At 41.7% G+C, this 15,929-nt stretch overlaps 1 protein-coding gene across 4 annotated transcripts in view; it reads right to left on the minus strand.

The window, feature by feature from the left end:
• Positions 1-364: 364 nt before the first annotated feature.
• The window catches only part of FSHB (follicle stimulating hormone subunit beta), a 61,578-nt gene continuing 46,013 nt past the window's right edge, over positions 365-15,929 (minus strand). For 2 of the 4 annotated variants that reach the window (XM_068260187.1, XM_068260190.1), the window contains 2 exons: positions 6,937-7,096; positions 365-1,107 (listed from right to left, as the gene is read on the minus strand). In XM_068260187.1, the coding sequence (XP_068116288.1) occupies positions 883-1,107; positions 6,937-7,095 (384 nt within the window). In that variant the 5' untranslated portion in view covers position 7,096 and the 3' untranslated portion in view covers positions 365-882. Of the gene's footprint in view, positions 1,108-6,936; positions 7,097-9,369; positions 9,514-15,929 lie in introns of those variants that run through there. The other 2 variants (XM_068260188.1, XM_068260189.1) reach the window with 2 other exon arrangements.

Here is a 15,929-nt window from a genome sequence, read left to right on the forward strand (position 1 = left end):
CCTCAAGGAACCCCACAATGATCTAAATTGAAACATTTGCATCTTTCACTTGTGCCCATGATGCCGCCTAAAATGACCCCTCGACATTACTATATACCCCCCTCTTTTTGCTCAGACATTTGGTGAGCACAGGAAGTGCAATGTGGTTGTATTAGACTGCTACAATTGCTCCCCAGAGAGACCAGAAAATACCACCAGAATTTCCCCATTGATCTCAAAGGAATTTCAGACATACCAAATCCTGAATTTTGTGTCCAATTCAGGGAAGGGAAGGAATCTAAACCAACGCTACAGTTTAATCAGCAATGAACAGATGCTACATTAGAAAAACAGCAGGTTAAAGTTTAATTACATTATTGTTCTACAGAGCTTTAGTGTGATCACAAAACATATGATGGAAATATGCATAAAATACAAAGTGTGTTTTATTACAGTTAGAAATCTCTGTTATTACTGTATTCCCTAACAAGCACAGGCAACCTGTGTCAGTTCAGCTGTCGAAAAAGAAGTGTTCCTTACATTAAAGTGTACATTAAATAGTACAGGTGGCTATACACACTATAAAATCAGGTAAATTATCAATATCTCCTGCATAATGATCATTTAGCTGCTTATTACCCTGACAATGAAGAATAGGAATCTGATCTAATATCAATCCCACCAATTCTGTTGCTAGCTTTATACTACTCTTTGCTGTACAAAGTCATGAAGCCATCAAGTGTGCAGTGTTCCTACACAAAGGGACCTGCCTGGCCTGCTTGGATTTGAAGTTCAACAGCTGAAGGAGTACAGGTGCCCTGTTTAGGCTTTGCAGTTGGTAGGAGAGACAAGTAGATGCAGCTGCAGGTTGGATCAGATTTTGTAGGGTGCAGCTTCTAGTGTTCAGGCTTGGTTGAGGGAGCAGTAAGTAGGCCCTAAACCCCTCACTGTACAGTCAGTAGTCTCTGAGTCACACCGTCCACAATGGCAGCCAACCGCCACTGGATAAGTGTGGAATGGATTCACATTCTCCGCACATCCAGGGATTTTCACTGTTTCGTAAGTGACCTCAGTGTACGTGCAGACACCTTGCTTCTCTGACTTATGAGGATACATCAGATTGGGGTCCTGAAATACAAGAGAAAAACATTATGGAACAGATACAGGTGCAATTACAAAGTACTCACTGTATCTGAATCACAGACTTATATACACAATGTATGGCTCTTTCCATTGCCATTCTACACAAGAGCAGCTCTGGCAACAAATGTGTAAGGATCCCTTCCCCTACGTGAATGCAAAGGGATGGTATCATTTAAAGCTATAGGTAATGGATATGTCTTATTAAGGCCTCTTGCACACTGCAAGCAATTCAGATTCAGATTCCGCTTTTTAATCAGTTTTTACCTCCGATTCAGATTCAGATTTGCAGTGTGCAAGGAGCAAACTGCAAATCTGAATCTGAATCGGAAGTAAAAACAGATTAAAAAGCGGAATCTGAATCTCAGTTGCTTGCAGTGTGCAAGAGGCCTAATGCATTTTTTAGGAGATCGTTTGAAAAATATGCACTAAAATTCCTTTCTGCTCTAAATGATCAGCCACAGCATGATAACTTATAGGGAAAAAATGTCTTCATTGCAAAAAAATTCTCCATTACAGTTTATGGAAACTTTTAAAAATCTGAAGTTTAAGTTCAGCTTGACTGTCAATGTAAAGGTCAGTCTTCGCTCTCAGTTATTTCGTTTTCGTTATTTTTCAAATTTTTCTGTTAGTGTTAAATACATTTTTTATTGTTGTTAAAGGAATATTTAAGGGAAAAAAAAATGACATTTACTCACCCGGGGCATCCCTCAGCCCCCTGAAGCTGGATGGTGCCCTCGCAGCTCCGCTCCGATCGTCCTGTCCCCGCCGGCGGCTACTTCCGGGTTCGGCGACAGCTGCCGACAGGCTGGGAACGCGGCTGATTTTCCGCGCTCCCACTATAGCAGCATATAGCGAGTGGGAACGCGGAAAATCAGCCGTGTTCCCAGCCTGTCGGCGGCTGTCGCCGAACCCGGAAGTAGCCGCCGGCGGGGACAGGACGATCGGAGTGGGGCTGCGAGGGCACCATCCAGCTTCAGGGGGCTGAGGGATGCCCCGGGTGAGTAAATGTCATTTTTTTTTTCCCTTAAGTATTCCTTTAATGTGGCCTCCCTATCATAATTTTGATTGATACCCAGCTAAAATCGATGAAAAAAACGTCGCTCCAGACTGTAAAAATCTTGAACAAAGGGGGTGGTCAAGTGGAGGGCCCGACAGGCGGAGGAGGCTCCACATATTTCCAATAGATTTCATGCTAAAATCTGTGGCAGTAATAGATCCCTCTCTGATCAGAGAGGGGTCTATCTGGTCAAGTCTGGTGGCCATTGAGAAACTCTCTGGATTTGATACCTTGTAATAGAAGAACTTTAAAATCTTATAGCTCGCGAGCTCCATAAAAAATATAAAAATAAAATAAAATCAAAACAAAGCTCCTGAAGAATTCAGCCTTGTTGTAGTCAATTGTTATGATATGGTTTGCGTAACAATTTATGAAGAAGTCCTGTAGGCTACTTCTTTCGCAATGTTTATTGTACAAATTTCAAAAAGCAGTAACACATAAAATGGCCTCAATTCACGAAGATCATGCTGAAGATAATAAGGCAACAGAAAACCCAACATCGATCTTGCCTTATTAAGGTGTAGAGATTCGTTTTCACAGTGAGAGAGTTATCTTATCTCTTCAGTCCGTAAGGTGCGTACCTACGCACTACTGAACGACAGGTCCGTCAGACCCCCCCACTGGGTGAGCGTTCTGCCGACAGTAGAGTGTGTGTACAGTCTGTCGCCAGACTGATAAGGCTGTTTCTGAATGATCCGCTCAGCCTTATCAGTCTGCCTGACAGACTGTACACACGCACTACTGTCGGCAGAACGCCTGCCCAGCGGAAGGGTCTGACGGACCCGTCGTTCATTACAGTAGTGTGTGTGTACCAGGGCCGGGCCAAGGCAGAGGCAAGAGAGGCTCCAGCCTCAGGGCGCAGTGTAGGAGGGGGCGCACAACTCACTCAGCTATCATTCCCCTATTGTGCCTGAAGCAGAAATAAATAAGAAAAGGGGATACATGGCAGTGACTGCAAGCCAGATAACTAGAGATTAAGGTGTTGGGGGCCCTGGGGAACCTCTTAATAATAGCAATCAGTGTGTGACAGCTGAGGTGGGGGGGGTGCACTTTGGGGTCTCAGCCTTGGGTGCTGGAGGACCTTGTCCCGGCTCTAGTGTGTACGCACCTTTAAGTTACCTCCTTTTCACATGCAGTTAATTAACAGCCTGTCTTTAACTTTAGAATTCTGGAGTTATTTTAAGGATTGAAACGTTAACTTTAGTGATCTCACCCTAACTTAAGACAGAAGAGTTAACTTTAGGTTTGCCTGAGGTAAAATGTTTCCTGAATACTACATGCCTCATCACCATGGTGATAACTCTAGAAACGTTATTAAAGACAGGAGATAAGCTTACTGAATTGAGGCCAAAGTAAAAAAAAAATGTAGCACATCTACAAATATCAGTTTTTTTCTTTTTTTTTCCTATGTTCACGTAAAGCATCCCCCCCCCCCCCCGCCTTAAAAACGAAACAGAAAAATAATAATAATAATAATAAATCTGATGTTTTGTAGTTGTCTTTGACTGTCTGTATTTTCACAAATCTGTATTTATTACGTATAAAAAAGAAAACAATTGCACAATATACCTGTCTTTTATGAGTACGAGTTTGTATGTTTATTTATATCCGGTTGTGCCCAGCCCACCCCATCATTGTATCTTTTTCGAGTAGAAAGTGCCGATAATGACTGAGACCTGCAATGCAGCCTGTCTCACTGTTCATGACAAATATGTTCCGCTAAAACATATAAGGTACAAACAAAAGCTATGATGGAGTCACTGTCACCTGGTGCAGCATCTGCTGTTCCTCATCATATAAATCCCGAGATTTCCATGGAGAAATGAAATGACGTGAATTATTGTGCAGCGCTATGTAACATGCTGCTAGTACATAGCTGCCAACATCTTAAAATTATTCCAGTGGCCTCCTGCAGTATATGTTAGTTATTAATAGCCCGATGCTGTCTTCAATGGCTGTGATGGGATGACACTCCATCTTGGCATGTCTAATCAGCTTGATTGTAAATGCTTATGTCTGCATCTTCATTTAATTATAGCCATCTAAACCCTAATTTAAAAAAAAGGTCACAGATGAGCTAGTGCTGACAGTGCAGCACTGCCCTGCTAATTTCCTTACAGCCTGCTGTTATATTTTCCAGGGAAACGGGTGTGCTCAGCCTCCTCTAGTGTTGCAGTTTGGATTCTGGTGAAAGGCCCAAATATCGGTAATTTGGTCCAGTCCAGCCCAGCAAGAATATTGCCATATTTAGGGGCAGTGCAGGATGGACCATTATGCTCTTGGTCACAAATCAGTAGTCAAGGGGGATTACAAAACAGCTTATTTCATCTTGAACATTGAAATGTTTCTACTGCATCACCTGATATTCGGCCCCACCCGAAGTATTAAACAATGAGCCATATTTCAGAGAGTGTTTAGCTAGTTAGATGCCTCTACTGCAGAAGGAATAGCTAAGTAATTTGGGAGGGGAACAGTCATTCTACTGCTGTGAAGGGCTTTGGTAGAAAATTTGCAAAATATTGATTAGGCCTGAGGTAGCCAGGTATACAGGAATTATAGTGTTTTATGCAGTATAGATACCTATGTTTTCAGTCATAAAAAGCACTGATTACTGCTGCCAGTCAGCAGGGATTGTACATTATGTAGATTTTCCGTACAATTTAGTTTTACTATGATTAGAGGAGAAAGAAAGGAAAAAAATTGGTATAGTCACTGTATTTCTAATTTAGTCCAGTAGTGACCATTTTTATTTAAAAAATAATATTTTACTGAAATTACTTTCGCTATATATTTGAAACCACAGTTTACCCTATGGGGTTATACTAGGAGTTGTTTAACTTGCTTTTAAAGTGTCTCAATCCAAGTTACTAAGACTAATAGTGACCGCTCTTAAAAATAAACAATAAAATAAAAAATTTAAAGACACAACTGTTAGAGAGAAAGAGAGCCTGATTTCTGTAACTTATATTATTCAATGATTATTTACACAGACAGGCCAAGAGGGAGGGGCAGCAGTGTAAGGCCTACCGTACCTACCACACCAAGCTCTTATAGGCTTTCACACATTGCAAGCCTTTTTCAAATACTTTGTTGTCCTTCTATTACAATTGACCATAGCTCCCAACTGTCCCTCTTTTGGAGAGACAGTCCCTCTTTGGTAGCCCTGTCCCTCTGTCCCTCTTTCCTCCTCATTCGTCCCTCTTTCAGGACTTTGTCCCTCTTTCTATGTATATATATATATATTTCTCTACTAAAAATGTGTTTGATTGACTCTAAAGTTTATTCCCATCCTTTTAATTGATATATTACTAATTTTAGAATGTTAATATGAAGGAAAATGAGCCGGGATAGAGAGGACCAGTGTGGTTTGAATTATAAAACAACATATTTTTCTGATGAAATCTTTATGGTATGTGTGACTAGGGGTGTGCCAGTGACGTAATTAGGGGTGTGGCAGGGGTGTGGCTTAAGTGTCCCTGTTCCTCATCTCAAAAAGTTGGGATGTATGCAATTGACGATGTAGTAGAGTGGATGACCTAGCGTGGGTCAACTCAATCCACCACTTCCTCTTCTCCTCCCAAGCACAGAACAGCCAGATTGTGGAGAGCCAAGAACAGGCTTCTTCCTTTTCCTCCTGCACAAAATCTCCCAGACACTGCCTGTAGCAGTGAGCAGTCAGAAGAACTGTTAGTGCCTAGTATGTTGGGCCTCGTAATGGGTGATTCAAAGCAACTGGAGAGAAGAAGATCAAGACATTTCAAGTACTGATGACCAACCCTTACTTAACTTTGAGGAGCAAGAGAAGGATGACCAGCAAAGGGGAGAAGAGTAGTCTTGGTCAGTATCTGCTATAAGGTCTACAATCCAAGTCTGGAAAGGGTGAAGTAGAAAGAGAGGCTCAACCTCCTACTCTCAAAGCAAGAAGTTTTGAATCAGGATGATACAATTTATTGGCTAACTAAAAAGAATAAGAATAAGCAAGCTTTCGGCTTTGCAGCCTTCGTCGGGCTTAAATCCTGTTTAAGCTCGACGAGGCTGCAAAAGCGGAAAGCTCGCTTATTCTTTTTCTTTTTAGTTAGCCAGTAAATGGTATCATCCTGATTTAAAACTTCTTGCTTTTACTGATGGCTAACACGGTACAATACCCTACTGCTACTCCTACACTCACTGTGAGACAGAGCACTCTCAGGAGGAGGAGGAAGTAGATCAGGAGGAGGCCTGACATGAGGTGAAGGTATAGACCAGCAAAGCCATTGGTAGAAAGAGGAGGAATATGAAGTTACACAGCAGCGACAATCTGGCATAAAGAGTAGGATTCCTGAAAACGGCACAGTTATCCTTGATAAAGGGCTTCCGGACTCAAACATTGTGCCAGTGATCTCTATCATACTTTAAAATCACTTGCAATAAAGTTTGAACTATTGTACATAAGCTGGTTGAGAGGCCACATCTTTAAGTACTATTGGAAACAGGGTTTGGTGGATCCTTTACCTTTGGCACACTCTCAGTCCTGTCCAGGAACATGTATTGGTGATGCCACACAGAGACTTAAAAATGCTGAGTACCATATACATGATGAACTATAAGATGCTCCTGTACCCAGTTCCATGGAGGGACCACTGTGACAAAGCAGCTGCCTCTTCCTTCTTCCTCTGTGACCTATTATGATCTCTCCAGTGGACATGCTCCGAGAGCTCTGGCAATCCCTTAGAAAATCCCAAACTCCATGCAGATAACACAGTGTTTATGATGCTTACCTTTGTGTGGCAGTATCCTGAGCACCAGGTTGCATTCACCGAGATGCAGACCCCACACTCCTCCTTCTCCAGCACGATGGTAATGTTAGACAGCTCACAGGCAGCAGACAGAATCACATTCCAACACAGAACCAGCCCGAGTATAAATAGCTTCTCCATCCTGCAGTTAGATGAGTACAATAATTATAATTTTCCATTGAACAAAGGCTGTCAACACTTTGCAACATGACCTGTCTATTATTAAGTAACAGTGCAGTTTGTATAAAGTGAACCTGAGGTGAAAATAAACTGATGAGATAAACAATTGTATTTATCCTCCTACTCCTAAAAATGATTTTTTTTTTAGATATCTCATACTTTTATTTTAAATGTAAACTTTTACAAAGTAGGTTGAATATTTTACTGTCTCTGATAAATGGTAGTCTATTAAGTGTCCCAGAGTTAAAATACGTGAACCTTTTTTATCTCTCCCCTGCCCTCAGAAGTAGTATTCTGCTAGGAAACCTTTTATGGCTGCGATTTGCTCAGCGGTGAGGTGTACTATATCCCTGACCAGATACCGACAAGACAGAAGCTGTCACTTGCATGCCTGAAAATTAACTCTTTCAAGCTGCAAAATAAAAAAAGATAAACAGCTTGGTTATTAATATATTTTGCACTGTACATATACATATTTATCTCATCATGTCACATGTTGCCTCGGATACACTTTAACACATGGTTTGTGCTAAATGTAGTCAGTAAGAAGTGGAAAGAAATTATCTTCTATTAACTGGATAAGTATAGAGTTAAAAGGGAAATCCGCTTTCCATATAAAATTGCCATGAGCATAGATTAGTGCTTAAAACTTAAAAATGTGTTTACCATTAATTCTTGCCCTATTCAACACCACACAAAAATTCAACAGGAGTTTTTTTTAGACCTCCAATAAAAACTTTTCAGCTAGAGCCACTGACAGGATTTATTGCTGTTTGGCTTTCTGTTCTAAAGATTTCCCCTAACTTCCTGCTCAAGGAGAACTAGGACAGGAAGTGATGAACTTTCCCAAATGGGGACCCAATAAAATAAAAAATAAAGAAGGTAAAGATTTCTCATGGGAAAAGAGGTATTCCTCTTTAAAGATTCAAGCAGAAATGCAAACTGTCAGCAGTTCTAAATCATCCACTTCCTGTCCAATGTCAAAATAAAACATTTGGCCGGAGTCTGGTTTAATGACCTTATAAGCAGTCTTTGGACTCATCAGATTCTCCTACGGGTGAATTCATGTAATATGAATCAGGAAATGCTAATGACAACCAAACAAACAGTTTTTGAAAGCTTCTGATTGGCTGGTCATGATCATATGATAATGTCATGCCCATTTCCTGTATAAGGAGACACAAAAGGAAACCAAGAGCCCAAAAGTGTAGTATAATAAGACTGGATAGAGCAAATAAACAGCAGCGTTTAAATATACTCACACATTTGGTTTACCACACAGGCAATCACTGTACAGGTAGATGGGGAGTTTGACCTGAATCCAAAAAGTCACCCTCTGTAAATTGGAAATGGGGTAACATCCCTCCACAAAGGATGGGCTATACGTACAGTATACTGGAACAGGAACTGAGGTGCCAATAACAGGATAAAATATGTTAAAAAGAGGAGGTAGTGGTGGACTTACCTCCCCAATCAGCAGACACAAATTCTGACAATTTTTAGATCAACAATAATTTATTAAAAACTCCACAATGCAACCTGTTTCACAGGTTTAATAACGCTTCATCAGGCAATAATGGGAGAATAAAAACTAGAATAGGTCATTAGAAGAGCCAAGGCGCTTTTTTTCAAAATTCCCTGTGTTAAAAATTAGCAACATTGGCTATTTTTCTATGTAACTGATTTCTTATGCAGTAAGTAGGGTGTTTATGGGCAGAATGTTGTTTCCATAGTTGCAAAGAAATTCATTTGGAAATTTGGAACGTACTGTCAGTTTGTAGCTGGGTATAGACTAGGATAGCGTTCAAATATACTGTATTTGTATATATATATATATATATATATATATATATATATAGAGAGAGAGAGAGAGAGAGAGAGAGAGAGAGAGAGAGAGAGAGAGAGAGAGAGAAAGAGAGAGAGAGAGAGAGAGAGAGAGAGAGAGAGAGAGAGAGAGAGAGAGAGAGAGAGAGAGAGAGAGAGACTTGTGTAATTTCACTTTTTATGGCTCAAAACCAAATGCTCCTCATTTGCTAAAATAATAATAATAACAATACAAGCATAAGGATGTCTTTCCAATCTCAGCTAGCATGCTACATATTAGCCTACCCTTTGAAGTAATAATAATAATAATAATAATATATGATTGAAACCACAAGTCTGGTCAGCACTATGTATGCTGATATGTAACACAGAAATTCTACAGTATAGAATGAAAAGCACTTGCAGTATTACCTTTATCCCTGTGCTGGTGGCTCCTGAACACTGACACAATGGAAATCAATAACTTTTTATACCTAGCCCTCACCTTGAGGATTTAGCAGGAATTAAAAGGTATCTCGTTTCGGCTGAAACAGGGATTAAAACCTGGCTAGACGATCAAGCCTTGAGAAGGGAACTGACATTTCCAGCCTACGCAACTGGCGCTAAAGGCAGGCTGCAGCCAAGGACCTGCAGGAAAATTACATTTGTATTTATTGTTTTGCAGGCTTTAGTGTAACATGATAAAACACGGTGTAGTCTGCCTCTGGTGTTTACTTTGCATGGTTTTTGTTTTCTCTCTGGAAAGTGGAACTCTGCCTTCCAGATCAAATTGCTCCCCACAGTGGTAACACAGTTCTTCGTTATGTGTTTCCACTGTGAGTTCGCACTGTGGTATCGTCATGGGTTTGTTTTTTTCTTTCATTTGCATTTTTTTTAAAGTAGTATTAAAAATGCAAATTACGGTAGCTGACATTTTTATGTAACATAATGCTGTCATCCTTTTCATAAATATGAGATGAGGCACATAGCTAACAAAGGCGTAACTATAAGGGAGCGGTTCCTGCAATTGCGGGGATGGGCGGCTGATCTCGGTCAATGCCTGCCTGCCAATCGTGGCAATTTCTGGGTGGACCAAGGGTTTGTTAGGTCACATGAGAGTTTTAACATCATGTGACCCATTCAAGCCAATGGACAGTCAGCAACTGGGAGAAGAACATCACTCACGGGGGTGCTAAAACTTGTAAAACATCTGTCTTTTATAAATGGGGTGATGTTTGGTTTTGCAATGTACTATGATTGGAGTCCATCTACCACCAAATTAGGGAGGGGTTGATTAGTGTTAGGCACTAGAAGGGGGGTTAGTATTAGGCATTAGGAAGAAGGTTAATGTTAGGCATTAGGAGAGAGGGTTAGTGTTACGCATTAGGAGGGAGGTTAAAGTTAGGCATTAGGAGAGGGGTTAGTGTTAAACATTAGGAGTAGGGGGTTAGTGTTAGGCATGGGGGGGAGTATAAAACATTAGGAGTAGGAGGTTAGTGTTAGGCATGGGGGGGGGGGTAAGTATAAAACATTAGGAGTAGGGGGTTAGTGTTAGGCATGGGGGGGGGGTAAGTGTAAAACATTAGGAGTAGGGGGTTAGTGTTAGGCATGGGGGGGAGTATAAAACATTAGGAGTAGGAGGTTAGTGTTAGGCATGGGGGGGGAGGGGGTAAGTATAAAACATTAGGAGTAGGGGGTTAGTGTTAGGCATGGGGGGGGGTAAGTGTAAAACATTAGGAGTAGGGGGTTAGTGTTCGGGCATTAGGAGGGGGGGGGGGTTGTGGTAGGCATTAGGAGGAAGGGAATAGGCATTAGGAGGGAGGGTAAGTGTTAAACATAAGGAGTAGGTGGTTAGTGTCTGAGCATTAGGAGGTGGGAGTTTGTGGCAGGCATTAGAAGGATGGGGTTAGGCATTAGGGGGCAGGGTTGGTGTTGGGCATTAGGAGAAGGGCTAGTGTTAGATATGAGGATGGGGTTAGCAGGTTAATACAATTCCCAATCCGGATTTAGGCTGTTGCCTTCATCGGGGAATAATTATCCGGATTGGGAATTGGAAATTAACCTTGATGTGCTATTAAACAAGACACTTTCCAGTAAGTGTACATGTGTATTGCGCAGTCTTTCAACTGTGGGCACAGTCTGCACTATTTGTTCTTGTATTCTCTCGCCCCCGCGTCCAGAAAGCTTTAGCCGACGGCCCTAGGAGCGCAGAGGCACTGACGTCATATCCGGTTGCCGTGTTTGGAACTAACAGGCAGTGGTCCTTTCCACGCTAATCCAGACTTATCCATTCCAGGCTCCTTGCTGAGTATTCCTGCTGGCCGTGAGTAAACTGTTCACATTACTTACCATATGGATAACACGGCAGCAGGTATTGTGACTATTGTTTAGTTGTGAGCACGCAGGATCTTTAGTTTTATTTAGCACTGGGCTCTTCCATCACTATTGTCCCTTTCCGCGGTGCCTAACTTTACCCCCCTCCCCCTGGTTTGTTTGCCCTGTTCAGTAAGCCAGCACTAATTCAGTAGGAGACCTTTGGCCAGTCTCCCTTACACTGCTACTGCCAATAGAGCGCGCCCTAGTGGCTGCTGCTCTGCTCTGGCGCTTTGAGTCCGCAAGGAGAAAAGCGCAATATAAATGTTATTTGTCTTGTCTTGTCTTGTCTAATATAAATTAGTATATGAACTTTATGGTTTTATGTAACTTAGAATTAACAAAAAAGGATAATTGAGGAGTCAAAACAGAAAAGTAAATGTTTTTTTTTTTAAGTTTAAGTAAAGATTTTGAAAAACGATAATTTGTAACATAGATGAGAATCATGGAAGCTACTCGTTGTAATGCAAAAAGTTGAAATGTAGACTTTTTCTGTGAGAAAGCATAGGGAACAGTTTCATAAACAATTATAGAGTTTTGGAAACAATTATTTCTTAACCACTTCAGGACCACAGTCTTTTCGCCCCTTAAAGAGAAACTCCGACCAAGAATTGAACTTTATCCCAATCAGTAGCTGATACCCACTTTTACATGAAAAATATAATGATTTTCACAAACAGACCATCAGGGGGCGCTGTATGACTGATTTTGTGCTGAAACCCCTCCCACAAGAGGCTCTGGTACCGTACGGTACTCTGGGCAAACTGCCACAATGTAACAATGACACACACAGGAAATGGCTGTTTATAGCTGTCTGTTAAAGCCAGAACAGCTACATAATCTGCCCACAGTAACAATGTCACCATGTAATACATGTCAGAATGTGAATCTGGGAGAGGAAAGATTTTACAATGAGCAAACTCTGACTAAATCATGTATACATAATTATTGTAAAAATTAAGCACCTTTTTATATTAAATTATTTTCACTGGAGTTCCTCTTTAAGGACCAGAGCCTTTTTCTCCATTCAGACCACTGCAGCTTTCACGGTTTAATGCTCGGTCATACAACCTACCACCTAAATGAATTTTACCTCCTTTTCTTGTCACTAATACAGCTTTCTTTTGATGCTATTTGATTGCTCCTGCGAGTTTTACTTTTTATTATATTCATCAAAAAAGACATGAATTTTGGCAAAAAAATGATTTTTTTAACTTTCTGTGCTGACATTTTTCAAATAAAGTAAAATTTCTGTATACATGCAGCGCGAAAAATGTGGACAAACATGTTTTTGATAAAAAAAACCCATTCAGTGTATATTTATTGGTTTGGGTAAAAGTTATAGCGTTTACAAACTATGGTGCCAAAAGTGAATTTTCCCATTTTCAAGCATCTCTGACTTTTCTGCGCACCTGTCAGGTTTCATGAGGGGCTAAAATTCCAGGATAGTACAAATACCCCCCAAATGACCCCATTTTGGAAAGAAGACATCCCAAAGTATTCAGTGAGAGGCATGGTGAGTTCATAGAAGATTTTATTTTTTGTCACAAGTTAGCGGAAAATGACACTTTCTGACAAAAAAAAGAAAAAAAAAAAGTTTCCATTTCTTCTAACTTGCAACAAAAAAAAATGAAATCTGCCACGGACTCACTATGCTCCTCTCTGAATACCTTGAAGTGTCTACTTTCCAAAATGGGGTCATTTGTGGGGTGTGTTCACTGTCCTGGCATTTTGGGGGGTGCCTAATTGTAAGCACCCCTGTAAAGCCTAAAGATGCTCATTGGACTTTTGGCCCCTTAGCGCAGTTAGGCTGCAAAAAAGTGCCACACATGTGGTATTGCCGTACTCAGGAGAAGTAGTATAATGTGTTTTGGGGTGTATTTTTACACATACCCATGCTGGGTGGGAGAAATATCTCCATAAATGACAATTGTTTTATTTTTTTTACACACAATTGTCTATTTATAGAGATATTTCTGCCACTCAGCATGGGTATGTGGAAAAATACACCCCAAAACACATTATACTACTTCTCCTGAGTACGGCGATACCACATGTGTGGCACTTTTTTGCACCCTAACTGCGCTAAGGGGCCCAAAGTTCAATGAGTACCTTTAGGATTTCACAGGTCATTTTGAGAAATTTCGTTTCAAGACTACTCCTCGCGGTTTAGGGCCCCTAAAATGCCAGGACAGTATAGGAACCCCACAAATTACCCCATTTTAGAAATAAGACACCCCAAGGTATTCCGTTAGGAGGATGGTGAGTTCATAGAAGATTTTTTTTTTTTGTCACAAGTTAGCGGAAATTGATTTTAATTGTTTTTTTTCACAAAGTGTCATTTTCCGCTAACTTATGACAAAAAATAAAATCTTCTATGAACTCACCATACTCCTAACGGAATACCTTGGGGTGTCTTCTTTCTAAAATGGGGTCATTTGTGGGGTTCCTATACTGCCCTGGCATTTTAGGGGCCCTAAACCGTGAGGAGTAGTCTTGAAACCAAATGTCGCAAAATGACCTGTGAAATCCTAAAGGTACTCATTGGACTTTGGGCCTCTTAGCGCACTTAGGGTGCAAAAAAGTGCCACACATGTGGTACCGCCGTACTCAGGAGAAGTAGTATAATGTGTTTTGGGGTGTATTTTTACACATACCCATGCTGGGTGGGAGAAATATCTCTGTAAATGACAATTGTTTGATTTTTTTTTACACACAATTGTCCTTTTACAGAGAGATTTCTCCCACCCAGCATGGGTATGTGTAAAAATACACCCCAAAACACAATATACTACTTCTTCTGAGTACGGCGATACCACATGTGTGACACTTTTTTGCAACCTAGGTGCGCTAAGGGGCCTAACGTCCTATTCACAGGTCATTTTGAGGCCTTTGGATTCTAGACTACTGCTCACGGTTTAGGGCCCCTTAAATGCCAGGGCAGTATAGGAACCCCACAAGTGACCCCATTTTAGAAAGAAGACACCCCAAGGTATTCTGTTAGGAGTATGGTGAGTTCATAGAAGATTTTTTTTTTGTCACAAGTTAGCGGAAAATGACACTTTGTGAAAAAAAAAACAATACATATCAATTTCCGCTAACTTGTGACAAAAAATAAAATCTTCTATGAACTCGTCATACACCTAACAGAATACCTTGGGGTGTTTTCTTTCTAAAATGGGGTCACTTGTGGGGTTCCTATACTGCCCTGGCATTTTACGGGCCCAAAACTGTGAGTAGTCTGGAAACCAAATTTCTCAAAATGACTGATCAGGGGTATAAGCATCTGCAAATTTTGATGACAGGTGGTCTATGAGGGGGCAAATTTTGTGGAACCGGTCATAAGCAGGGTGGCCTCTTAGATGACAGGATGTTTTGGGCCTGATCTGATGGATAGGAGTGCTAGGGGGTGACAGGAGGTGATTGATGGGTGTCTCAGGGGGCGGTTAGAGGGGAAAATAGATGCAATCAATGCACTGGGGAGGTGATCGGAAGGGGGTCTGAGGGGGACCTGAGGGTTTGGCCGAGTGATCAGGAGCCCACACGGGGCAAATTAGGGCCTGATCTGATGGGTAGGTGTGCTAGGGGGTGACAGGAGGTGATTGATGGGTGTCTCAAGGTGTGATTAGAGGGGGGAAATAGATGCAAGCAATGCACTAGCGAGGTGATCAGGGCTGGGGTCTGAGGACGTTCTGAGGTGTGGGCGGGTGATTGGGTGCCCGCAAGGGGCAGATTAGGGTCTAATCTGATGGGTAACCGTGACAGGTGGTGATAGGGGGTGATTGATGGGTAATTAGTGGGTGTTTAGAGGAGAGAAGAGATGTAAACACTGCACTTGGGAGGTGATCTGATGTCGGATCTGCGGGCGATCTATTGGTGTGGGTGGGTGATCAGATTGCCCGCAAGGGGCAGGTTAGGGGCTGATTGATGGGTGGCAGTGACAGGGGGTGATTGATGGGTGGCAGTGACAGGGGGTGATTGATAGGTGATTGACAGATGATCAGTGGGTTATTACAGGGAATAACAGATGTAAATATTGCACTGGCGAATTGATAAAGGGGGGTCTGAGGGCAATCTGAGCGTGTGGGCGGGTGATTGGGTGCCCGCAAGGGGTAGATTAGGGTCTAATCTGATGGGTAACAGTGACAGGTGGTGATAGGGGGTAATTGATAGGTGATTGATGGGTAATTAGTGGGTGTTTAGAGGAGAGAATAGATGTAAACAATGGATTTGGGAGGTGATCTGATGTCGGATCTGCGGGCGATCTATTGGTGTGGGTGGGTGATCAGATTGCCCGCAAGGGGCAGGTTAGGGGCTGATTGATGGGTGGCAGTGACAGGGGGTGATTGATGGGTGGCAGTGACAGGGGGTGATTGATAGGTGATTGACAGGAGATCAGTGGGTTATTACAGGGAATAACAGATGTAAATATTGCACTGGCGAATTGATAAAGGGGGGTCTGAGGGCAATCTGAGCGTGTGGGCGGGTGATTGGGTGCCCGCAAGGGGTAGATTAGGGTCTAATCTGATGGGTAACAGTGACAGGTGGTGATTGATAGGTGATTGATGGGTAATTAGTGGGTGTTTAGAGGAGAGAATAGATGTAAACAATGGATTTGG

This window comes from Hyperolius riggenbachi, chromosome 11 (assembly GCF_040937935.1).
Source record: "Hyperolius riggenbachi isolate aHypRig1 chromosome 11, aHypRig1.pri, whole genome shotgun sequence".
Lineage (NCBI taxonomy): Eukaryota > Metazoa > Chordata > Amphibia > Anura > Hyperoliidae > Hyperolius > Hyperolius riggenbachi.